The sequence below is a fragment of the Pristiophorus japonicus genome, chromosome 10 (genome assembly GCF_044704955.1).
Source record: "Pristiophorus japonicus isolate sPriJap1 chromosome 10, sPriJap1.hap1, whole genome shotgun sequence".
In the NCBI taxonomy this organism is placed as follows: Eukaryota; Metazoa; Chordata; class Chondrichthyes; family Pristiophoridae; genus Pristiophorus; species Pristiophorus japonicus.
The window spans coordinates 26,785,792-26,811,224 of record NC_091986.1 but is presented as its reverse complement, the minus strand read 5'-3'; the positions used below and the strand labels follow the sequence as shown (position 1 = coordinate 26,811,224).

At 47.3% G+C, this 25,433-nt stretch overlaps 1 protein-coding gene across 3 annotated transcripts in view; it reads right to left on the bottom strand.

Moving 5' to 3' along the window:
- Window positions 1–25,433, bottom strand: part of tbc1d4 (TBC1 domain family, member 4) — a 336,885-nt gene that overhangs the window by 129,651 nt on the left and 181,801 nt on the right. For 2 of the 3 annotated variants that reach the window (XM_070891722.1, XM_070891723.1), the window contains exon 2: window positions 544–1,131. The exons of the other annotated variant lie outside the window; for it this stretch is intronic. In XM_070891722.1, the coding sequence (XP_070747823.1) occupies window positions 544–1,131 (588 nt within the window). The remainder of the gene's footprint in view (window positions 1–543; window positions 1,132–25,433) is intronic. 3 annotated transcript variants of the gene reach the window in all.

Sequence of the window (25,433 nt, the reverse complement as noted above, 5' to 3'; positions counted from 1 at the left end):
TCTACCCTGGGCAAACTTGAGGTCATCCAAAACGTGGCAGCCCGTGTCTTAACTCACACCAAGTCACGATCACCCATCACCCCTGTGCCTACTGACCTCAGTTGGCTCTTGGTTAAACAACGCCTCGATTTCAAAACTCTCATCCTTCTTTACAAATCCCTCCACGGACTCGCCCCTCCCTATCTGTGTAATCTCCTTCAGCCTCACAAACCCCCAAGATACCTGCGCTCCTCAAATTCTACCCTCTTGAGCATCCCTGATTATAATCGCTCCACCACTGGTGGCCGCACCTTCAACTGCCTTGGCCCTAGGCTCTGAAATATCCTCCCGAAATCACTCCTCCTCTCTACCTCTCTTTTTTCCTTCAAGACGATCCATAAAAATACCTCTGACCATCGGCCGTAATTTCTTCTTATCTGGCTCGGTGTCAAACTCATTTTATTTTAATCTTATAACGCTTCTGTGAAAAATGCACCTTGGGACCTTTTACTATGTTAAAGGCGCTATATAAATACAAGTTGTTGTTGTTGTAAACACGCATACCTGAAATAGCATCGTCCTATTTCTCTCTGCGTCGGAGGGTTGGACGTGACTTGGAGCACTGGCATGACGCCTTCGGGCTTGCACTTTGGTGCCCGGGTCGGGCATCCTCATGGGCCGAATGCTGGCCATGCTGTTACAGCGAGAGCGGAACTCGGCCTGCTCCTCCTCGAAGGGCGTGTCGCCCAGATCGGGCTCGGTCAGAGCCGAGGCCGAGCCCGAGGCCGACAGGTCGCTCTGACTGCCGCTGGCCGAGGGCAGGTTGGTGTTGACGGTCGCCTCGTCGGCCACCGCGTGGGGCGGCTTGCAATCCCCACCGGCCTCCTCGTCCTCCTGGCCGGCGTCGGCAATGGGCTTCTCGTTCAGCAGCTTGAGCCGCTGCCGCTCCAGCTGGTGCTGGGCAAACTTCTCGATGCAGTCGTCGATCAGAGTGGACGGAGCCTTCTTGTGGGTCACCACCACTTTGCCACAGTACAGCACCTCGTACTTCTGCGAGTTGTAAAAGGCATCCTCGCTGACCTGCCGGGACTTTGTGTCCCCTTTCAAGGCGGCCTTGGACACTTGTCGGATGCCGCTGATGACATCAGGAACCTGAAAGGACAGGAAGAAAAGGGTAAGAGACCAAAGACCCACCTTTAAACAATCTCCAATCATCCCCAAGAAAGAAAAAGACAACTGTTTTTAAAAAAAAGAAAGTCTTGCATTTATATAGCGCCTTTCACGGTCACCAGATGTCTCAAAACGCATTACAGCCAATAAAGTACCTCTGGAGTGTAGTCACTGTTGTAATGTGGGAAACGCGGCAGCCAACTTGCGCACAGCAAGCTCCCACAAACAGCAATGTGATAATGAGCAGATAATCTATTTTTTTTGTTATGTTGTGATTGAGAGATAAATATTGGCCAGGGCACCGGGTATAACTCCCCTGCTCTTCTTCAAATAGGATCTTTTACGTTCACTTGAGAGAGCAGACGGGGCCTCGGTTTAACATTTCATCCAAAAGACAGCATCTCCGACAGTGCTGTGCATTCTGGAGTGTCAGCCTAGAATTTTTTGTGCTCATGTCCCTGGAGTGGGACTTGAACACTCAACCTTTTGACTCTCAGATGAAAGTGCTACCCACTGAACCACAGCTGACACTTTAGCTAGATAGGTCGATTGAACTCGTACAATGAGGCACACGAAAACCAAACCTGTCCTGCCGACTACAGCCCTTTCAGGTAGATGTAAAAGATCCCATGTTACTATTTCAAAGAAGAGCAGAGGAGTTCTCCCCAGTGTTTGGACCAATATTTATCCCCCAACAAAAGCAGATTAACTGTTTGTGGGAGCTTGCTGTGCGCAAATTGGCTACTGCGTTTCCTATGTTACAACGGTGACTACACTTCAAACACACAGTACTTCATTGGCTGTGAAGTGCATTAGGATGTTCGGAGGTCGTGAAAGGTGCTATATAAGTGCAAGTCTTTCTTTTGCACTAACAACCTCAGAACAAAAGAGTAGCAGGGAAATAGTGGGGAAAAATGGCATATTAAATCAACTCCAGACTTAACCCGAATAAAAATCATTTGTAAATTACTTAAAAGTAACCTGCAAGCAAAAAAAACGCCACATTACAAATGGTTAATTTGAAAGTCTTAATTACCAAATTAGCTGGTACCTTTTTAATCCAGTACGAGCGCGGAGCCATTGTAAACTCCCGGAGGCAAGGACCACGTGAAACACCCTCGCTGTTAAAATACCTTTCTCTGGACTGAACTGATTTGGTTTTTGTGGTTCCCTGGTTAGAAATGCAGTTGTGGGAAGGGCTTGACAGTTGGAAATTTGAAATAAGAAGGGAAGAATAAACCGCCCAGATGTTATCTGCCTGATTATGATGTCATTCAGCAGTACAATACTTCCGAACAATTACAGTGAATAACATAACTCTACGTGGCCTCAATACTGAAGCCTAGTTTATACATTCCATCGGTTTCCTGTTCAAGAGAGTCAGCCCACATTTCTGGCTCAATTTATATTTATAGCAAAATTATATCTTACCAGTATTTTATATATATATATATTGCAAAGCCATTCAAATCTTTGGATTAATTTAATAAAAAGTGTATTGGGGGGGTCACAAAGAACTCAAGGACAATCCCAAGCACTTCACAACCAACTCATTACTTTTGAAGTGTGGATACTGCTGTCAATGCAGAGAAATGCCACTGTCAATGTTCGCACAGCAAGATCCCACATACTGTGTGTTAGTGGAGTTGGTTGAGGGATAAGCATTGGCCAGGACAAATATTAGCACAGGATCTTTTACGTCCATCGGAGAGGGAATACCGAGCTTCATAGAATCTTACAGCACAGAAGGAGGCCCTTCGGCCCATCGTGCCTGTGCCAGTTCTTTGAAAGAGTTGTCCAATTTAGTCCTACACCCCCACTTTACTCCTCTACAAGTACATGTCCTATTGTCTTTTGAAAGTTTTCATGGAATCTGATTCCGTCATCCTTTCAGGTCGTGTGTTCCAGATCTTGACAACCGTCTGTGTGACAAAAAATTCTCCTCTTTTCCCTTCTAGTTCTTTTGCCAATTATTTTAAATCTATGGGGGCCAAATAACTGAGTTGAAAATAACTGGACACTGAGGACTCATGTGAGAGGGATTAAAGAAGACGGCTAAAGCTTGATCAGAAAGATAGGTTTAGGTGAGGCTTTTGAAGGAAGGCAGAGAGGTAGGAAGGCAGGGGTGTTTAGGACGTGTTCCAGATGGCAGGGCTGAGACAGCTGAAGAATCTGTGGCTATAGAGGGACTGGAGGAAAGAGAGGATGCAAAATTGTCAGGGGGCGGTGACCTTCTAGGCCCGGGTCAGTTAATGCCCGGGGCGGAAATCCCGCGCCCGGTGTGGAATTGACCTTTAGCGCCGCTGAAACGAGGCGGAGTACTGTCTCAGGTGCTCCACCTCGTTAGAGGGGCGCTCCCGAGGTATCAGCGCGGCACTGAACAGGTCAACACTACGCGACTGCTCTGCATAGCGCTAACATGCCACAACGCCCCTCCCCTTCATTTAAAGGGGAGGGCCGCTACGGACTCTGCGTGGCCCTTTGGTGGCCACCACAAGGCCACCAGGGACAATCTTGACCGGGCCAGCGGCCTGGCATGCAAAGAGGAGTGCCGGGCTGCGTGCTGGCGGCCCAGACCGGGGCGAGGGCCGCCATTGTCGGGCCGACAGAAAAGTCGGCCGACAAAAGAAAATTGGGGCCCGGGGCGCACACGGCTTCCCCTTTAAGGACACCGTGGGCAGATGTCGGCCGGCGCCAGCTTCATGTCCCGCAGGGCAACTTCCCCTGCCGGGTGCAAAGGGGTTGGCGGGCGCGCTGATGATGTCATCGCCCGGTGTGGGTCGGCCCGGGGCACATATCACGGGGCACAGCTCAAACTGCAAATTACCCCAAAATCTCAGGGGCAATTTTGCCCCAGGTGCCACCGCCACCCGCCCCCAGGCGAAAAGGCGGCAATCTCGACCCCCATGACCTCTGGTTACCGACCCACTTGCCAGAGAAATAGTTTCACCCTACTTGCTCCGTCAACACCCCTCATAATTTTGAATATCTTTATTAGGTCTCTCCTTAATCTTCTCTGCTCTAAGGAGAACAATCCCAGCTTCTCCAATCTCACCACATAACTGAACTTCCCCCATCCCTGGTAAACCTCCTCTGTACCCTCTCCAAGGCCTTGATGTCCTTCCTAAAGTGTGGTGCCCAGGACTGTACACAAGACTCCTGCTGAGACCGAACCCGTGATTTGGAAAGGTTTAGCATGACTTCCTTGTTTTTGTATTCAATGCCCCTATTTACAAAGCCATTAACGTCCTTATCAACTGCCCTGTCACCTTCAAAGATTTAGGAATATATACCCCAGATCACTCTGTTCTTGCACCTCCCTCACAATAGTACCATTTAGATTATACTGTCTCTCCGTGTTGTTCCTCCCAAAGTGCATCACTTCATACTTACCCGCATTAAATTGCATCTGCCATGTGTCTGCCCATTTCGCCAGTCTCTCGATGTCCTCTTGAAGTCTGTTACTTTCCTACTTACTAATTACTACACTGCCAAGTTTTGCATTATCCGCAAATTTTTGAAATTGTTCTCCCGATACCCAAGTTCAGGTCATTTATATATAACAAGAAAAACAAAGGTCTCATGAATCTTACTTTGAAAACGTGCTTACAGAGCAGCATGCCTTTGTGCAGACACTAGGGGCCAAGCCCGATGGCAGATATCACAGCGAGTGAGGCAGCCCACTAACCACATGCACGATGCAATGATGCATGGCATCGCAGCACTGCCATCAACCCCGGAGACTTGGCAGCTCCAGGATGATCTGCATGGGCGGCCCCCACAACATGGGCCCTGTTGTGCTTGCCTCACAGATGCAGCCTGGCCTGACACTCTTCTGTTATCCAGCGTAGAAAGGTAGATGTGTGTCCCCAATCGGAGAACCCACTGTGCCTCGCTCTCATTCTCTGAGGGTTGGAAGGGAATGGCAGTCTCTTGACTAAATGGCTAAAATGCATCTGGTAAAGTGCTTACAGGAACAAAAAAAAAACGAAACAAATCCAAAATTGTTGGAGAAATAAGGATTCTGTAAAGTTTACAATTGTCTGCTTGGCTCTTTAAAATAGCTTCCACCTTTTTCTCCAGGATGTCCATTTTAGACAGCCATGATCAGCACGGATTACCAAACGACTTAGAAGGGCTGGAAATGGAATGTCGCTTCGTTTACATGCACCCGTAAAAAAAAATGAAACTGAAAGGGAAATTAGGGGAGCAGGTATTCAGCATAACTGGTCCTCATCCCATTTCCTGACCCATCTGAAAATCAGGCCGATCTTGATGGAAAATGAAGGCTCAAGCTTCCAGGTGTGCTATTCCAGGTCCAGGAAAACGACATGCCCAGCATTGCTATTCTTTCCCCTGCCACTGTAGCCCCTTCCAGCAAACTTACGTCTAAGCTCTCCAACACATGCACCAATGGGAGGCTGAAAAGTGCTGACCGACTTGAGAAGCAATGCCGAGAGGGTAAAATCCATTTGCACACTTCTTCCCCCAGTACAATGGGGTAAAAGCTGACTGCGAAGTCACAAACATGCCAATGTATATCATATTCTTTCCAACACTACGATTTATTGCTTAAAAGTGCTTTTTTTTTAAATGAGTGTCGTTTCACATTCCCAGATGCTTCAGCCAGCAAATAAACCCCCCCTTTCACACAAAAAGATCCAAAAGCAAAATACTGCTGGAAATCTGAAATAGAAACAGAAAATGCTGGATATACTCAGCAGGTGAGGCATCATCTGTGGAGAGAGAAACAGAGTTAACGTTTCAGGACCCTTCATCAGAACGGGAAAAAATGAGAGATATAACAGATCCTGACTTTAATTGCCGATTGTGTTGATACATTTTGGACAGCAGATTACACTTCTGGCTTTTAAAGCAGCTTACAACCAAAGATTCCTATCTCCTCACACTGGTCCATGCATGCAGCTCATGCACACGAATGAAGAGAGGATTTCACAAGAGAGCTGAATCACCAGAGGAACTTTCAGAGCTAAAATGTTGTTTGAAGTGTGTAAATTCATGTAGGCTTTCCAGTCAGGAAGGCTCGATTTTCAGACATCAGGTAAATGTTCCTAATGGGAACACTGAGTGGAAACCCATTTCGCCAGATAGCCAGCCATTACACCAATTTACCAATCAGAATTTTAATTGGTGCAGGAAGCACTTGCTCAGTGTCAGCTGTGGCTCAGTGGGTAACACTCTCGCCTCTGAGTCAGCAGGTTGTGGGTTCACATCCCACTCCAGGGACTTGAGCACATAAATCTAGGCTAACACTCCAGTGCAGTGCTGAGGGAGTGCTGCACTGTCGGAGGTGCTGTCTTTCAGATGAGATGTTAAACCGAGGCCCCGTCTGCCCTCTCAGGTGGACATAAAAGATTCCATGGCACTGTTTGAAGAAGAGCAGTGGAGTTATCCCCGGTGCCCTGGCCAAAATGTATCCCTCAGCCAACATCACTAAAACAGATGATTTGGTCACCATCACATTGTTATTTGCAGGATCTTGCTGCGTGCAAATTGGCTACATTAGAACAGTCACCACAGTTCAAAAATACTTCATTGGCTGTAAATGCTTTGGAACTTCCTGAGATCATAAAAAGCGCAATATAAATACAAGTCTTTTTTCCACATCTCACAACTGCTGCTTTTCAGATGATGCCAACTCACGGTGAGTACAGGTGAACAGCCTAAACACCTCATCTAGATTATGCAATCAAGTTGTTCTGTATACCTTGAGTTACTTATTGACTGAACACTGGATCATGATCCAGCAAAGTAAAGGATGGTGATTCCTGTTCTTTCAACGTATGTGTTTGCTGAATGATCAGGACCTCGTCCAATTTAAACCTTGGATGTTATTTTAGTTTCTGCACATTGAAAGAAAGACTTGCATTTATATTGTGCCTTTCATGACCTCAGGACATCTCAAAGCTTTTTGCAGCCAATGAAGAGGTTTTGAAGTGTAGTCACTGTTATAATGTGGAAAATGCGGCAGACAATTTGCACTCAGCAAGCTCCCACAAACAGCAATGTGATAATGACCAGATAATCTGTTTTAGTGATGTTGATTGAGAGATAAATATTGGCCAGGACACCGGGGATAACTCTCCAGCTCTTCTTCAAAATAGTACATTGGGATCTTTTACATCCACCTGAGAGAGCAGACGGTGATTTAATGTCTCATCCAAAAGACGGCACCTCCGACTGTGCTGTGCATGTGCTCAAGTCTCTGGCGTGGGACTAGAACTCACCACCTTCTGACTCAGAGGAGAGTGCTACCCACTGTGCCACGGCATACAGTTTCATACAGTACCAAAGTCAGCACTCAGCAGGACATTCCAGCATAGTTAATATGACTCCTCAGTTTATAGAATATAAACGATTTAGATTTACTTTCATTAATGAAGATCCAGTGGTTGTTGACAAAATGATAAACTAGCACACTTTGCATTGTATTAACATCTCAGCTTACTCCTCTAAGTGTTTGTTAGGAAACTGGGCAAGATTTAATGCTGCCCATTCACACATGCCACTGTCTCATTACTCATTCTCCCAGTTTTGAGGCACCTTGCATATTACACTTGCACTGCCTGGTGAGTCCTCACAGTCTTGTGTTCCCCATCTGTCCTTCAACCTTGCTAGTTTGCACGGTCAGTCATCTCCAAGACATAGACTGCTGAATCTGATCTCACTCCTTGGCTGTGATTTTTCATACCGGGTCAAGAGCAAGTTGGAACTTCGCTCCCTTCTTCACCCGCCTCTGTCCAAGTGATTTTACGATGATTGGGCTTGTTAAGCCTGACCTGTGAGGTTCCCGTCCAATTAAAAGTAAGCGGGTCTGATGACGTCATTTGATGATACGTCATCAGCCGGTTTCCTTAAAGGGACCATTCCCACATTCACTGACAGTTGTGCTGTCAGTGTTCTACAGCATTGAGGTGCTGCAAACACTGACAAACACTCCACAAAGGTGCATGGTTGCACCCAAGCTCTCCCATCACTCCCTCCAGATGCTTATGGAGGGAGTCACAGCATGCAGGGAGGTTGTCTTTCTTTCCAATGGCCGGAAGAGACCTCCCCAGGCACCAACACAGCAAGGTTGCACATTGTACAGGAGGGCACAAGCAGGGATGTTGTCAGGAGGACCTGGCTGCAGTGATGCAAATCATTCAATGATCTCAGTGGATCAAGAAATGTTACTGCAAAGCCACACTCAACCTCATCCTGCTGGGCCACTCATCACATCCCCATCACTCTGCCTTTCCTACCCTACTCCTGCACATCCTTACTCACACCAGCTTACCTTGCATCTCCACCCATCACTCTCTATCTACATTATCACACTAGCCACCCCTCACACTCACCCTCATCTTTGTCCAATCATACCAACTGACAACACACAAGGGTAGGCATTTGGGTGTTATTGCCAATGCTAATGTAAAGTTTATTCCAATATGTTGTCAAACATTGAAATTTATATCTCAACACTTTGCCTTCTTGGACAGATCTGTGTGCACCTTTGGAACTGGCTTACTGAGTTGCAGTGAATGGTGAGACATAAAAGTAACCCACCCCCCCCCCACACAGCCAATGGTGATGAGTGTGAAAGGAATGGCTTTGGCATCGTAGAAATGTGTTATGTTGTTGGTGTGGGGTGGTGTCAACCTGGCGTATCATACGGCAGCCAGGGTGTGCAGGGTCAAGGGAAGTAAATGTGGCCATGGTGAGACCATCCCTGGCGTCCCGGGCAGCAATGTGATTGGGTGCTGATGCCCTGTGTCCTGTGCAGTATCAGTTGATTGCGGAGAAGGTCGGTGGTGTTGTTGGTGCTGCTGGTGTGCCTGGTGATGTTGGTGTTGGGGCTGATCATGGTGGGATTCTGAGGACCAAGGTGAGAATTTTTCAAGGATGCCAATGCTGATCGAATAGATGACAGATGAAGTTGAGATGACAGAAGCGATCTGTCAATGGTGAGAGAGGTTGCTCCAAGAAGGTGGCAGTGGTTGGAGAGTTCACTGCAAACACTTCCAACCTCCTTAAAGCTGAAAAGTATATTCCAAATCCTGAAGGCTCCAGTTTCTAAGATTGGAAACTGAGCAGCTGTGAAATGATAGCTTTTATACCACTTTTGCAGTTGTCACCTACTCACAAGCAATGGAGAGTCATTGAGAACCTGACACTCTTACTTGACGTGACCCTCGAGTGCCGGGAACCTCGTAAAAAACTTGGAAAAATTGTTAGGACCAGGTAAAATGTTGCAGCTTCTTAATTATCTCAATTGCCTGACCCGCCGCTTAGTGCCGGGTCTGCAACCCGCAAGCAGAGCTGGCCCTTGAGAAACTGACATGGAGGTGGGTTCAGAGGGGACTTCCACCCCACTGTCATTTTGACAGCGGACCTGCCTCCAAACTCGCATTCGCAGTATGATTCCGGGCTTGATGTGCATCAGTGTGCATGAAAATAAACTTTCGTTCAGCATCAAATCCCTCCTTGGCCTCGCCCCTCCTCATTTCTTTCACCTTCTCCAGCCCTACAACTCTCTGAGAGTTCTGCGTTCCTCCAACTCTGGCCTCTTGTACATCCCCGGTTTCTTTCACCTGCCATTGGCTGCCGTGCTTTCACCTGTCTGGGTCCTAAGCAATGAAATTCCCTCCCTAAATCTCCCTGCCTCTCTACCAATGTTCCCTCTAATTCTGTTCTCTGTGCGTGGTCCCTTTAACTGGCTGCATGGCTCTTTCAATATTTACATGCATGCACTATTTTTTCCATGTAAAAGCCGGTGAGCGGCCTGCACGGGACCTCCAGACCGCTGTGCGGCCGCACAGCTTAGCGACAACATTGCTCTCTACCTTTCCCTTCTCCGTTAAGAGGTTTCTTAACCCTTACCTCTTTGACCAAGCTTTTAGTCACCTGTCCATTATCGCCTTATGTGGCTCAGTGTCAAATTCTGTCTGATAACGCTTCTGTGAAGCACCTTGGGACGTTTTACCACGTTAAAGGTGCTATATTTAAACGCAAGTTGCTGTTCGTGATGTTATACAGGCAACTCTCGATTATCTGGGTCCCTCAGGGATTGGGCTATGCCGGGTAAACGATTTCTCCGTTACAGCGATTAACATTATAAAGTTAAAACCCGATGCCTTCTTGGGATGAAAGGACTCCGAACGTACCGACCCATGGTGAGGCCTCACCTGGAATATTGTGTTCAATTCTGGTCTCCTAATCTGAGGAAGGACATTCTTGCTATTGAGGGAGTGCAGCGAAGGTTCACCAGACTAATTCCCGGGATGACAGGACTGACATATGAGGAGAGACTGGATCGACTGGGCCTGTATTCACTGGAGTTTAGAAGAATGAGAGGGGATCTCATAGAAACATATAAAATTCTGACAGGATTGGACAGGTTAGATGCAGGAAGAATGTTCCCGATGTTGGGGAAGTCCAGAACCAGGAGTCACAGTCTAAGGATAAGGGGTAAGCCATTTAGAACCGAGATGAGAAGAAACTTCTTCTCTCAAAGAGTTGTGAACCTATGGAATTCTCTATCACAGAGAGTTGTTGATGCCAGTTCCTTAGATATATTCAAGAGGGAGTTAGATATGGCCCTTACAGCTAAAGAGATCAAGGGGTATGGAGAGAAAGCAGGAAAGGGGTACTGAGGTGAATGATCAGCCATGATCTTATTGAATGGTGGTGCAGGCTCGAAGGGCCGAATGGCCTACTCCTGCACCTATTTTCTATATTTCTATGATGCCTTCCCAGGCCGAAAGGACTCCGACGTCAGCGGCCCAATGCCTTCCTGGGCCGAAATTTTAAAATCCGTTACAACGGTTTCACGTTGGATCCATGTGCGGATAATCGGGAGTTGCCTGTAGTTATGTGGACAGTCTGGGGCCAGGCTGTGTTTAATGTTTGGTTTTAAACATCGAAATACACTGAAAAGGTAGGGAGCCTGCATCTATTTCCGCTAGCATCGCTGCATTCTTCACATCCGAATCAGCCAAAGTTTGCATTCCAGATCGCTATCAAGTAATTGTTAGTACGTGTGCATGGCTGGATGCTGAGTGAGGACAGGAGCAAGCTCAGCTGTCTACTGTCACTCACCATGGTGTGCCACTTGAGCAAGACAACAGAGGGCTGCTGGCACCTCAGCCACCATATCCTATTTGAGTTACTACTTTCAGGAGAGATGGGGAGAAGAGAGAAAACAAGAGACAGAATGAAACCTCTATTGGTTATTTCACTATTATCCTGTTAGATGAACACCACTGACCAGAAAATTACCAGAGTTCCCCACCATCAACATCCTGGTGGTCATCATTGACCAGAAACTTAACTGGACCAGCCACATAAATACTGTGGCAACAAGAGCAGGTCAGAGGCTTGGCATTCTGCACTGAGTGTCTCACCTCCTGACTCCCCAAAGCTTTTCCACCATCAACAAGGCATAAGTCAGGACTGTGATGGAATACTCTCCACTTGCCTGGATGAGTGCAGCTCCAACAACACTCAAGAAGCTCGACATCATCCAGGACAAAGGAGCTCGCTTGATTGACACCCCATCCACCACCTTCAATATTCACTCCCTCCACCACCGGCGCACCGTGGCTGCAGTGTGTACCATCTATAAGATGCACTGCAGCAACTTGCCATGACTTCTTCAGCAGTACCTCCCAAACCCCCGACCTCTACCACCTAGAAGGACATGGGCAGCAGGCGCATGGGAACACCATCACCTCCAAGTTGCCCTCCAAGTTACACATCATCCTGACTTTGAAATATATCACCGTGGCTTCATCGTCGTTGGGTCAAAATCCTGGAACTCCCTCCAAAACAGTACTGTGGGAATACCTTCACCACACGGACTGCAGAGGTTCAAGAAGGCGGCTCACCACCACCTCCTCAACAGCAATTAGGGATGGGCAATAAATACTGTCCTTGCCAGCGATGCCCACATCCCAGAACGAATTAAAAAAATTACTCAAAGCCAATATCCTAATGTGTACCAGAGCATTGATGCAACTGAATTCAATAGATCAGTCCCCAAAAAACCAGCATATACTGTAGTCAAGCAGTTCACATTATATAATTCATTGTACAAACAAAACCTGGTACTTCAGCATACCTCCAGATCCTACATCAAAAGTTCAATGGCCTCTGCTCTCGCACTATAAAGCCGACTACGCCATCAGCTTCTACTGACCAAAACAAAAGCAAAAGACCTCATTGGTAAGGATGAGGATTGTAAAGAACATTTGAAATCTATTTCAGATAGTACAGGGTGAACATTTTGATGGGACGATAAGGAAAAGTTCCTCACGCGATCCAACAGTGGATTTCAAATAAATTTTGTCCGTTTGCCACTTTTCTTAGAACTTACACGGTGCAAAGCCACACCTTGTTCCACGACACAAAAGGAAACATTTTCCTCACGGTGCAATTTTCTATGTTAAACAAAAAGGCTTTGTTTGTCAGTATGTTACAGGCTACCCTCGGGCTTCTAAAAGATGCCCAATTTACACAACACACCCAGACACTGACACTTAGATGTGGAGTGACTGTCAAACAACAGAAACAACTTGTATTTATACAATGCCTTTAATACAGTAAAATGTGTTTGACAAGGTACTTCGCTGGAGTACTATAAGACAAAACATTTGACAGAGCCACATATGGAGAAATTAGGGCAGATGACCAAAGCTTCATCAAAGGGGTAGCTTCAAAGAAGTGTCTAAAAGGAGGAAAGAGAGGTAGAGAGGTGGAGAGGTTTAGGCAGGGAATTTGAGAGCTTGGGGCCTCAGCAAAAGGCACGGTCACCAATGGTTGAGCGATTATAATCAGGGATGCTCAAGAGGGTAGAATTAGAGGAACGCATATATTCCAGGGGGTTGTGGGGCTGGAGGAGATTACAGTGATGGGGTGGAGCGAAGGCCATGGTGGGATTTGAAAACAAGGATGGGAATTTTGAAATCGAGGCGTTGATTATGTAGGTCAGAGAGCACAAGGGAGATGGGTGAGCGGAACATGGTGCGAGTTAGTTTTGGATCAGCTCTAACTTACGAAGGGTAAAATGTGGGAGGCCAGCCAGGAGTGTGTTGAAATAATCAAGTCTACAGGTAGCATAGCCACAGATGAGGGTTTCAGCAGTGATGAGCTGAGGCAAGGGGGAGGGAGACAGGCGATGTTACGGAGGTGGAAATGGGCGGCCTTTATTATGCCGCAGATATGTGTGTTACAGTATTCTGTCAAAGTGCGTTACAGTATTCTAGACTTTTACTCAATTTGCTGTGCGGAGCGGATCGTGTGTGGATAATGTGCCACGCCTCCGACACCTGAACACTCCCATCAGGAAGAGAGAAATTATGGCTGGATTTAAATCATGTCTGCCATCATTTCCCATAGGAGGCGCTGTGATCCATCCCCATTTCTTTCCCTGCTTCTGTACTTGTTTAAAAACGGGTAAATCTCAAACTTCTTCCAGTTCTGATGAAAGGTAATCGACCTGAACCATTAACTCTGTTTCTCTCGCTGCAGATGCTGCCTGACCTGCTGAATGTTTTCCATCATGTTCTGTTTTTATCCCACATCTTGATGCTGCCCTGAATACGTGCGATTTGTGCTACTCCCACTGGCAATGTTGCTTCCTCATTCACTTTGTTGGAAACCCCTTGCTGGCTCTGCAACTCCCTGTCCACCGTTTCCCTTCTCCTGCCAGCCTTGCTTCCAGTTATGTTGCTGCTCAACCCACCCACCTTGCCACCAGTGTCGGGAAATCCATTCCCTTCACATTTGACCAGGATGGAAATCTTCTTATAGTTGGAGGCACTTAGCCTTGGAGTTAAACTAGGGCTTAAGGGTAGATTTCAAGTTAGAGTTTGCATTATGATGAGGGTTTGGTTTAGGATCGGGGTTCAGGTTAGAGTTGGGTTTAGGTGTGGGATTATTGTTCAGTTTAAGTTTAGAGGTTGGTTTAGGGTTGGAGTTGGGTTTAGGGATAAGCGTTAGGATTACGTCAGGTTAAAGCTCATCGTTACAGTCGAGTTTAGGGTTAGGATTGGATTAATGTTAGGGTTACAGTTGGCCTTAAGGGAAGAATTACATTTCGGGTTATTGTCACACTCAGAGTTCGGTTTAGAGTTGGGTTTAGGGTTTGAGATAAAATTAGAATTCAGGTTCTGTTTCAGAGGTCAGAGTCGGGGCTAGGTTTGGGTTCAGAATTAGGGATGGGTTTAAGGCGACGGTGAAATTATTTCAGGGGCTAATTTTATTTTGCAGAAGGAAATTGTTTGTTTCAAAGAGAGTGCCCAGGTACCAGATGAGGCTGATGGGGGTAAAGGACAGATCTGCCAACGTATTTCGTGCCGTGTGTTACGGTCAGGATTTTGTTGATTTGGACAGATTTTTTTTTAAAACAAAAGCTATTGTAATGTGCAATTTACTGAACAAAAATATGACAAATTGTTCATTTATCTTGTAATCTCAGTATGATGAAGCAAATATGTAATCCCAAAGGTAGAAGTCCTAATGGTGGGGTCAAAGGTTGCGGTGGTGCAGGACAAGGTCAAAGGTTACACAAGCTAGTGTTGTTGGCGAGGGGGGTGGAGGGGGTTGGCGGAGTAGCTTTTGTAACAAATTTTCCTGCCCAATTACCGAATCCAACACGATGGGGCAGATTTTCTACTTTTTTGAGACTGAAAGAACAAGCGAGCTGCATTGTGACGTACAATCTTCTACAAATGTCAAATGGAGACCACATTATCTTCGCTTACTATCACTTGCACGCTGCCTAAATGCCATTGTTCACAAGGCTTCTTTTTTTCTCTCGTGTGACTGGCAGAGATGGCTATAAAGGTGGCTTCAGTTTCAAATTCCACACATCAAATTTTAGTCTAGACAGTCCAGCTTTTGGGTGAACCGCCCAGATTTCCTTTTTATATTTTAAATGTAAACCAGACCCCATAAGTCTGACTTTCTCTTACAGCAGAAATCTATGGGGTGAAAATTGGTATGTGTTGTGCTCATTTTCCAGGTGCAACAATGACAGATTTATCAGTGGGAGGGCCTGCGTCACATGTGCTGGCATGTTTGGGCCACAGCTATACTGCCCGGGCCTGTTTTAGGCTGTTTTAGAGTCTCAAACAGTCACTAAGGCCCATGTTAATGAGGGGCCTAACGCTTGTTTACGGACATCTCTGTGAAACTGGTCTCTGATGAACTGGGCCTGCTGAAGAATTGTGTAGCTGCAGAATGCATTTGCAAGAACATTGTGATGGAGCCAGGAATGCTCCCTCCCCGCCCCCGACTCCACAGTAACCCAATCGCCCCCCCACCCCAGGACTTCCCTCTGAGCCACTGCCAGCGAGGACAGCTGTCCGATATTCATTCCGTTCAAATGGGCAAGCTACCTGTGGAGGTGCCTGCTGCTCTCCCAATTAATATTAATGAGGCCTAATAATCAGTGTCAGTCGTGGCTCAGTGAGTAATACTCTTGCCTCCGAGTCAGAAGGTTGCGGGTTCAAGTCCCACTCCAGGGACTGTGAGCACATAAATCTAGGCTAACACTCCAGTGCAGCAGTGCAGTGCTGAGAGAGAGCTGCACCATCAGAGATGCCGTCTTTTGGATGAGACATTAAACCGAGACCCCATCTGCTCTCTCAGGTGGACGTAAAAGATCCACCTTTCGTTGGAGCAGAACTAAACTACAGAACCAGTGGGAAGCTGTTCAACCTTCACGGTCTTTAGGCCAGGTCCAAGACCCACTCCATCCTCTGTCGTCGAGCTACAGTACGCGGACGATGCCTGCGTCTGTGCACACACAGAGGCTGAACTCCAGGACATAGTCGACGTATTTACCGAGGCGTATGAAAGCATGGGCCTTACGCTAAACATCAGTAAGACAAAGGTTCTCCACCAGCCTGTCCTCGCCGCACAGCACTTCCCCCCCCGCCATCAAGATCCACGACGGACATCAAGATCCACGGCGAGAACATGGACAACATGGACCACTTCCCTTGTCTCGGGAACCTCCTATCAATAAGAGCAGGCATTGACGATGAGATCCAGTGCAGCCTTCGGCCGCCTGAGGAAAAGAGTGTTTCAGGTCCTCAAAACTGTCACCAAGCTCATGGTCTACAGGGCCGTAGTAATACCCGTCCTCCTGTGTGGCTCAGAGACGTGGACCATGTACTGTAGACACCTCAAGTCGCTGGAGAAATACCACCAACAATGTCTCCGCAAGATCCTACAAATCCCCTGGGAGGACAGACACACCAATATTAGCGTCCTCGTCCAGGCCAACATTCCCAGCATTGAAGCACTGACCACACTTGATCAGCTCCGCATGCCAGACACAAGACTCCCAAAGCAAGCACTCTACTCGGAACTCATCCACGGCAAATGAGCCAAAGGTGGGCAGAGGAAACGTTACAAGGACACCCTCAAAGCCTCCCTGACAAAGTGTGACATCCCCACTGACACCTGGGAGACCCTGGCCAAAGACCGCCCTAAGTGGAGGAAGTGCATCCGGGAGGGCGCTGAGCTCCTCGAGTATTGACGCCGAGAGCATGCAGAAATCAAACGCAGGCAGCGGAAGGAGCATGCGGCAAACCAGGCTCCCCGTCTACCCTTCCCTTCACCCACTGTCTGTCCAACCTGTGACAGAGACTGTGGTTCTTGTATTGGACGGTACAGCCACCTAAGAACTCATGCTAAGAGTGGAAGCAAGTCTTCCTCGATTCCGAGGGACTACCTATGATGATGATGATGGGACTACCTTCACCACACGGACTGCAGCGGTTCAAAAAGGTGGCTCACCACCACCTTCTTTTTCAAGGGCAATTAGGGATGGGCAATAAAAGCGGGTCTTGACCGCGATGCCCACATCCCGCAAATAAATTTTAAAAAATTTCAAGTCAGCCTTGGACCTAGTGGTTCAGGCACACGTTATGGTATTATCGCTTCCTTTGCACCCAAATTAACTTCTTAACCCAGAGAGTGGTTAGAGGATGGAACTTGCTACCACAAAGAGTAGTTGAAGCGAATAACATAGATGCATTTAAGGGGAAGCTATATAAGTACTTGAGGGAGAAAGGAATAGAAGGATATGTTAATAGGTTTAGATGAAGTAAGGTGGAAGGAGGCTCATGTGGAACATAAACACTGGCACAGAACTCAAACCATGAGAGCCTCCCAGTCCACCACCCCTGTCCATCTTACGATGCGCTTCACAACAAAAACTTGCATTTATATAGCGCCTTTCACACAGCTAAACATTCCAAGGCGCTTCACAGGAGCGTTATCAAACAAAATTTGACACCGAGCCACATAAGGAGATATTAGAGCAGATGACCAAACGCTTGGACAAATAGGTTAGTTTAAGGAACATCTTAAAAGGAGCAGAGAGATGCGGAGAGGTTTAGCAGGGGATACTAGAGCTTGGGGCAGAGGCAGATGAAGGTACGGCTGCCAATGGTAAATCGGGGATGCGTAGGAGGCCAAAATTGGACAAATATTGGCAAATCTATTTTCAGTCCTCATTTTTAGTCAGTCAGCTAAGAATTATGAGGTTTTTGTTTTTAATCTATATGCTAATATTTTATTTTTAAAAGTCTACCCTTCTATCAACTGATGGTTATCTAGCTCTCATGTATCAGTGTAATTTCCATCATAAATAGGTATTAACATTAAGCACTGGGAAATGAGGTCATGCCTGTAGCTGCAGAGAGGCAGATCATATTTCGCATTGGTAGAATAAAATTTATACATTTTGTTTCACTCAGAAGCATTTTGTAAGCGATATGAAATTCAAACTCGCCCCATTCATGAGTTTATTGGTCTCCCAGAATGTTCCAATGGCACACAGGGTGGTGCCAGAATTGTTGTTAAATGTTAATTGAATTAATTGGATGCTGAACAAAAACTTTGGGGGCTCGGGAGGGGGGAATGTCATATGGTAGGGTTTGAGAAGTGTTATGCAGACAGGACACAGTGCTCCAGTGTGCTATGCTGTCAGCAAATCATGGGCCATTTAAGCCACTTCGCAGAAAAGCCTCACTCAACTGGAAGGCCATGGCAAGGGTTGCCAACCCTCCAGGATTGCCCTGGAGTCTCCAGGAATTAAAGATTGATCTCCAGCACACAGCTGCGAGCAACCCGGGAGAAAGATCATCGGGGCATTTAAAACAAGTGTTTTTAAATTCATTTTCATGGAACACATTTGTTTTTTAGTTATACAAATATTGGAGATGGGTGGGGGGGGGAGAAAGGCAGTTTGACTAAACGGGGCAGTTGGAGGTGAAAGGTCACGTGGAGGTGGGAGGTCATGTTGGGGGTGGGAGGTCATGTGATGAAACCTCCAGGAAGGTATTAAGCCAGAGTTGGCAATCCTGGTCTTGGGTATTGATGTAACGCTTGGCTACAAACCTGACCTGTGCCTTTGTGGCCAGAACAGTTCCTGTAGGAACGTGGAACAGTTACATTAAAAAAAAATTCTTCTTTTTCATTTTCTTTGAACATTTTCATTTATTAGTTGTAAACGTATTGGAGATGGGCAGCTTGACTCACAGTCCACATTCATCCAATAAAGGGAGACTTGCATTTATGTAGTGCCTTTCACGACATCCCAAAGCACTTTACAGCCATTGAAGTACTTTTGGAGTGTAGTCGCTGTTATAATGTGGGAAACGTGGCAACCAATTTGTGCACAGCAAGCTCCCACAAACAGCAATGTGGTAATGACCAGATAATCTGTTTTTTTGATTATGTTGATTGCAGGATAAATATTGGCCAGGACGCCAGCAATAACTCCCCTGTTCTTCTTCGAAATAGTGCCATGGGATCTTTTACGTCCACCTGAGAGGGCAGACAGGGCCTCGGTTTAACGTCTCATCTGAAAGACGGCACCTGCGACAGCGCAGCACTCCCTCAGCACTGCACTGGGAGTGTCAGCCTAGATTGATGGGCTGCAGTCTCTGGAGTGGGACTTGAACCCACAACCTTCTGACTCAGAGATGAGAGTGAGCCACGGCTGACAAGCAGGTCATCAAAGAGTCTGTTCACTTTCCAATTGGCCGTGGGAAGGCGGGGTGCCCGGAGGATGGACCAGTGGGGGCGGGACTGTGCACGGCGGGAGGTCATGTGATGAAACCTCCAGGAATACACCCAACCAGAGTTGGCGAACCCATCAGTGGCCTACGTTGCATTGTTCTCCTGTGTCTACATCACTTGGTCCTGCTGCTCCAAGTTAACGCTCACGGGAGTATTGCTTTTTTTTATAGGAGCCAGAGCTTTGCACATGATTGCGATTTCTGTGGCTCTGCAAGCACAGGGAAGGAGGGGGGTTGGACATCATTCTCTCGAATGCCGTTCTGCTTTCCCTTTGCTAACTGGGTCCCTGTTAGCACAGCCGCAATTCCATCTCCGGAGAAAGCAGAATCTTCACAGCAATCAGCAGGAGGTGAAATTCAGCCGTAACAAACAAGTCCTGCTCTTACACCTTCAGTTAGCTCTGTCGCAAGCAAGCACATAGATGCAGCAACCATCTGTGCCTCCAAACAGGAGGTATCAATCTCACAGCACATCACAGGACACATGAAAATCTGAGTTTGCAATGTGGTGATAACCCTGGGCGTCAAGTCATTCAGATGTCTGCCATCAACAGCGCTCCCTAAAGTAACGGTGCCTTTACAGTACCCGCTACTAACTTAGAACAACGCTACTGATTACTCAAAAGCCATTAAAAACTCACAAAGCTAAACAACAAGGACTGGCTGACTGACAGGGCCCTTGCGACTGTTACAACTGTGTTCTGCTGTCAACCAGCAGTTGCTGTGCTACACTCCTGAAATACTGTGCACAACAGTGTAATGTGCTGCCTAAATAAACAGTGACACAAGCTCCATCTGTCCTTCATATTCACACTGGTGTGGATTTGGCATTCAGGACAGCACAGCCACGTCAGCCAGTCTGTGCCTCCTGTAATGACCCTACTGACCTTCCAGAGGGCGCTGTTGCCATCCTGCCCAGATCACAACTTGGCTGCAGCACTCACTGAAGAGGTAAAAGTCATTCTTCAATTCTTTAAACTGCCATGGATCGCGAGTGCATGGCTAGACTGGAGAAACAGAGGCAGACTAAGCAAGGCACCCCCCTCTATTCCGGAATAAGGACTGACAGAGTGTTATTATTTTAAATAATTAACAGCACGAGCAAACATTAACGACAAGGTCCAACACTGCCTCCAGTGTGCCAACGCAGCCTTCGGTCACCTGAGGAAGAGAGTGTTTGAAGGCCAGGACCTCAAAACCCAGAACCAAGCTTATGGTCTACAGAGCAGTAGTGATACCCGCCCTCCTATATGGCTCAGAGATGTGGACCATGTACAGTAGACACCTCAAAACGCTGGAGAAGTACCACCAGCGCAGCCTCCATAAGATCCTGAAAATCCATTGGGAGGATAGACATACCAATGTCAGTGTTCTCGCTCAGGCCAACATCCCCAGCATCGAAGCACTGACCACACTCGACCAGCTCCGTTAGGCAGGCCACGTCGTCCGCATGCCCGACACGAGACTCCCAAAGCAAGCGCTCTACTCGGAACTCCTACACGGCAAGGGAGCCCCAGGTGGGCAGAGAAAATGCTTCAAGGACATCCTCAAAAGCCTCCTTGATAAAATACAACATCCCCACCTGGGAATCCCTGGCCCACGACCACCCTAAGTGGAGGAAGAGCATCTGGGAGGGCGCTGAGCACCTCGAGCCCCATTGGCGAGAACAAACAGATAACAAGCGCAGGCAGCGGAAGGAGCGTGTGGCAAACCAGATTCCTCACCCAACCTTTCCTTCCACTATCTGCCCCACTTGTGACAGAGACTGTAATTCCCGCATTGGACTGTACAGTCACCTGAGAACTCACTTTTAGAGTGGAAGCAAGTCTTCCTCGATTTCGAGGGACTGCCTATGATGATGATGATTTTAAGAAACCAATCTTTCCGAAGCACACGGAGAAGGAGCAAACATTATTAGATGAAAGAGGCAGAAGGGAAAAGGAAAAGTGGAGTGATTCAGGACCCACTGGCGACCCACTTTCCAGCCTCGACGCAGCCATTGCAAGATGTTTAAAAATTGAAAAAAATAAACTTAAGTGCCGAGTTTCCACCTCAGGCCCTCCCGTTGCTATTTTCCAGTGCTCCTCGATTTTTGTTGGGGCCAGGAGGAACCTGCTCCGCTCCCCCCCTCCCCCTCACAGCCCCATAAAATGGTTTTGACCGTGCATCCGCGACCTCACACTCCCTCCACCCCCCCTTTATGGTCGTCCTGGCAGCTTGGCCCCGAGGGGCAACCGGAAGATTTCCCGATCACAAAGCTGCCCGGCGGTGCTCATTTATCGCCGGGAGCTGACCGCTATTAATTAAACGAGGCTCGATAGCCATCGTCTATTGGGCCACCCACTGGTGACATAGGGAAAGCAGAGGGCGAGCTCCCTGCCCTCCCCCACTTATCTGCCCCACGTGTCAGCCGTGGCTCAGTGGCTAGCACTCCCGCCTCTGAATCAGAAGGTTGTGGGTCCAGAGACTTGAGCACATAAATCTTGGCTGTCACTCCAGTGCAGTGCTTAGGCAGTGCACAGTGCAGTGCTGAGGGAGTGCTGCACTGTCGAAGGTGCCATCTTTCGGATGAGACGTTAAAACGAGGCCCCGTCTGCTCTCTCAGGTGGACGTAAAAGATCCCATGGCACTATTTCGAAGAAAAGCAGGAGAGTTATCCCTGGTATCCTGGCCAATATTTATCCCTCAATCAACATCACTAAAACAGAATATCTGGTCATTATCACATTGCTGTTTGTGGGAGCTTGCTGTGCGCAAGTTGGCTGCCGCGTTTCCCATATTACAGCAGTGACTACACTCCAAAACGTACTTCATTGGCTGTAAAGCGCTTTGAGACATCCGGTGGTCGTGAAAGGTGCTATATAAATGCAAGTCTTTCTTTTTCTCTTTCACGCACATCCGAGGTGAAAAGCGGCTCCGCCAAGAAATGTGACTCGGACCAACACATCCTGCCCATATCGGCGAACCCTACTCGAGGACACAGTCACATGGTTAGTGCAAGGCTGTTGTGCAGAACCTGTGTTTGTGTAACATATCCCCATTATCAGTGACATACTCAAACTGCTGCATGTGTTTTAATTAACTCAGTACGTGTCGACATACTTACACAAGCTTGAACTTTCACGCCCAACCCAGACTCAGCTGGCCACAACTCTGAAGGTTTTTCTCATTCCCCCAGATTAACATGAACAGTCCAATATTTTTCTTTCACAGGGTTGTTGAGGTTGCAATTACAGCAGCAACGTGAATCAAAGTCATTTGGCTATAGACAGAAATCATTAACGTTTTCCCAAGTGATTATTCATTTGCTCAGCTCTTGCCCTCTGCTCATCCAACTGTTTTGCTGCAACTGTGAGGGCACACGCCATGCTGCTGATGGGTTTAACCCACTTATCTATTGATACAGAAGTCTGGAGAGCATTGCTCAAATGCTGGGCCGCACGCCCAGGCCTAACTATTTGTAGCAAACACGAACAATCCTGAAGAAAAGTGTGCAGCAAGAGAAAGCCATTTCCTGATCGATCCGCCGGCCTTGAGATAACCTGGTGAGGTCGTTGAGATAACCAGTAGTAAACAGCTGCCTATCTCGAGCAACGTCCAACAATAGTCAGCTGTGGCTCAGTGGGTAGCACTCACTTCTCGCCTCTGAGTCAGAAGGCTGTGAGTTCAAGTCCCACTCCAGAGACTTGAGCACAGAAATCTGAGCTGACACTCCAGTGCAGTGCTGAGGGAGTGCTGCACTGTCAAGAGGTGTGGTCTTTCGGATGAGACTTTAAACCGTCTGCTCCCTCAGGTGGATGTAAAACTTCCCATGGCACTATTACGAAGAACAGCAGGGGAGTTAATCCCCGGTGTCCTGGCCAATATTTATCCTTCAATCAACATCACTAAAAACAGAATATCTGATCATTATCACATTACTGTTTGTGGGAGCTTGCTATGCAAAAACTGGCTGCTGCGTTTCCTACATTACAACAGTGACTACACTCCAAAAGTACTTTGTTGGCTGTAAAGCGCTTTGGGATGTTCTGAGGTCATGAAAGGCGCAATGTAAATGTAGCTGTTTCTTTTCTTTAATTGATCTCAAGAACTGTTCCAGGTTCCTACAAGGAATGCTTGAGTGCTGGCTTCAAAGGCACAGGTCAGGTTTGTAGCTAAGCGTTACAACAATACCCAAAACCAACTCTGGTTGGACACATTCCCAGAGGTTTCATCACATGACCTCCAACATGACCTTCCACCTCCAACTGCCCACTCAATCAAATTGCCCTTTTCCCCCCCACCCCTCTCCAATCCTTATATTACTCATAAACAAGTGTGTTCCATGAAAATGAATTAAAAAACACTTTTTTTTTTAATACCCCTGTGATGTTTTCTCCCTGGTTGGTCGCAGTGGTGTCGTGGAGATTAATCTTTAATTCCTGGTGACTCCGAGACAATCCTGGAGGCTGGGTAGACCCCAGACTACCCATCAAAAATTCCAACTGGTACTCATTATTTTGACGCACTGTAGTGCAAGATAAGAGTTAATCATACATTTAGGTAATCGAATCTGTGCTGAACGGGAGTCCATTTATAAATCCCTTTGGAACACACTAACAATACAAATGGTTACAGCTTCTTGGAGGTTGACTATGTCACAACTAAGCAGTCAATCAGAATGGGCTTGCAATAATGCTGCTGATTCATATAGTAACTCTGTGAATAGACATGTACCTGCTGAAAATATAACATGTGGTGCATTAATCCAGCTGTAGAGTGTGTAAATTTGGACATTCACAGGCAAGGGGGTTCCGAACAGTCTTCTTTAAGCATTGGCTCTGTAAAATTCTCTTGTTGACAAGAGGGTTGTCAGTAGCACAATGGATCAACGATGTCTCCGCAAGATCCTGCAAATCGCCTGGGAGGACAGACGCACCAACATTAGCATCCTCGATCAGGTCAACATCCCCAGCATCGAAGCACTGACTACACTCGACCAGCTCTGCAAGGCGGGCCACATTGTTCGCATGCCTGGCATAAGACTCCCAAAGCAAGCGTTCGACTCGGAACTCCTACAGGGCAAGCCAGCCCCAAGTGGGCAGAGGAAACGTTTCCAGGACACCCTCAAAGCCTCCTTGATAAAATGCAACATGCCCACCGACACCTGGGAGTCTCTGGCCAAAGATTGCCCTAAGTGGAGGAAGTGCATCCGAGAGGGCATCGCCGAGAGCATGCAGAAACCAAGCACAGGCAGCGGAAGGAGCGTGCGGCAAACCAGACTCACCACCTACCCTTTCCTTCAACGACTGTCTGTCCCACCTGTGACAGAGACTGTAATTCCCATATTGCACTGTTCAGTCACCTAAGAACTCACTTTCGGAGTGGGACTGCCTGTGATGATTTCGAGGGACTGCCTATGATGATGATGATGATGGACCAAGGGAGGACCCAGCAGCATGGGGCGTCCTACTCGGCGGCCTAGACTTTTCTGGCTAACCCACGGCGAGTTTAATGGGGCTCTTGCTGTCGTTAATGTATAAATCGCCCAGCAACTTGTGGCGAGGAAGAGAGAGCTCGTGAATTGCAAATTGTCACAGGTTGCTGGACGATTCGCGCGACTCTGCAGTGAGCCTCACGAAGAAAAACAGCTCGCCCTCAACCTCCCTGTGAGTTTCAAGAAATTGCCACAATTGCGCATTAATTACCAATTAAACCCATCACAGAAAGTTAGGGCTGGTACCTAACAGCGTAAGGACCCTTTTAATGAGGAGATTTATGTTCCTGCGACATCACTCAACCTCTCCGGCCCAGAAAAGGAACAACAGATTTATGGAGTCTCATTCCTACAGGTAGTAAATTGTTCAGACACTGTTCCTTTTTCCGTTTTGTCTCTTTCATTTTCTCTCTTAATCCAATCTTTCTTTCTCTTGCTTTATTTCTCTTTCTGTACCTGATCTGACTCTAATTCAAATTCCTTCCCCGTCATTCCTCTGTGTATTTCTCAATCCTTAAATCTCATTGGTTAAGGAGATAGACTGTCAGCCCTGTTGATCACTGAGGTCCCAGATGCCCTGTCGCCCTCACCTCTGGGTTAGCAGCTTTCACTTCCAGCAATTTACGGCGCAGGAAGAGAGCAGGAAAAAGTCCAACTAACAGGGATCGCCATGAAATGCCCCGCTCCAGCAAAATCTGGCCCACTGT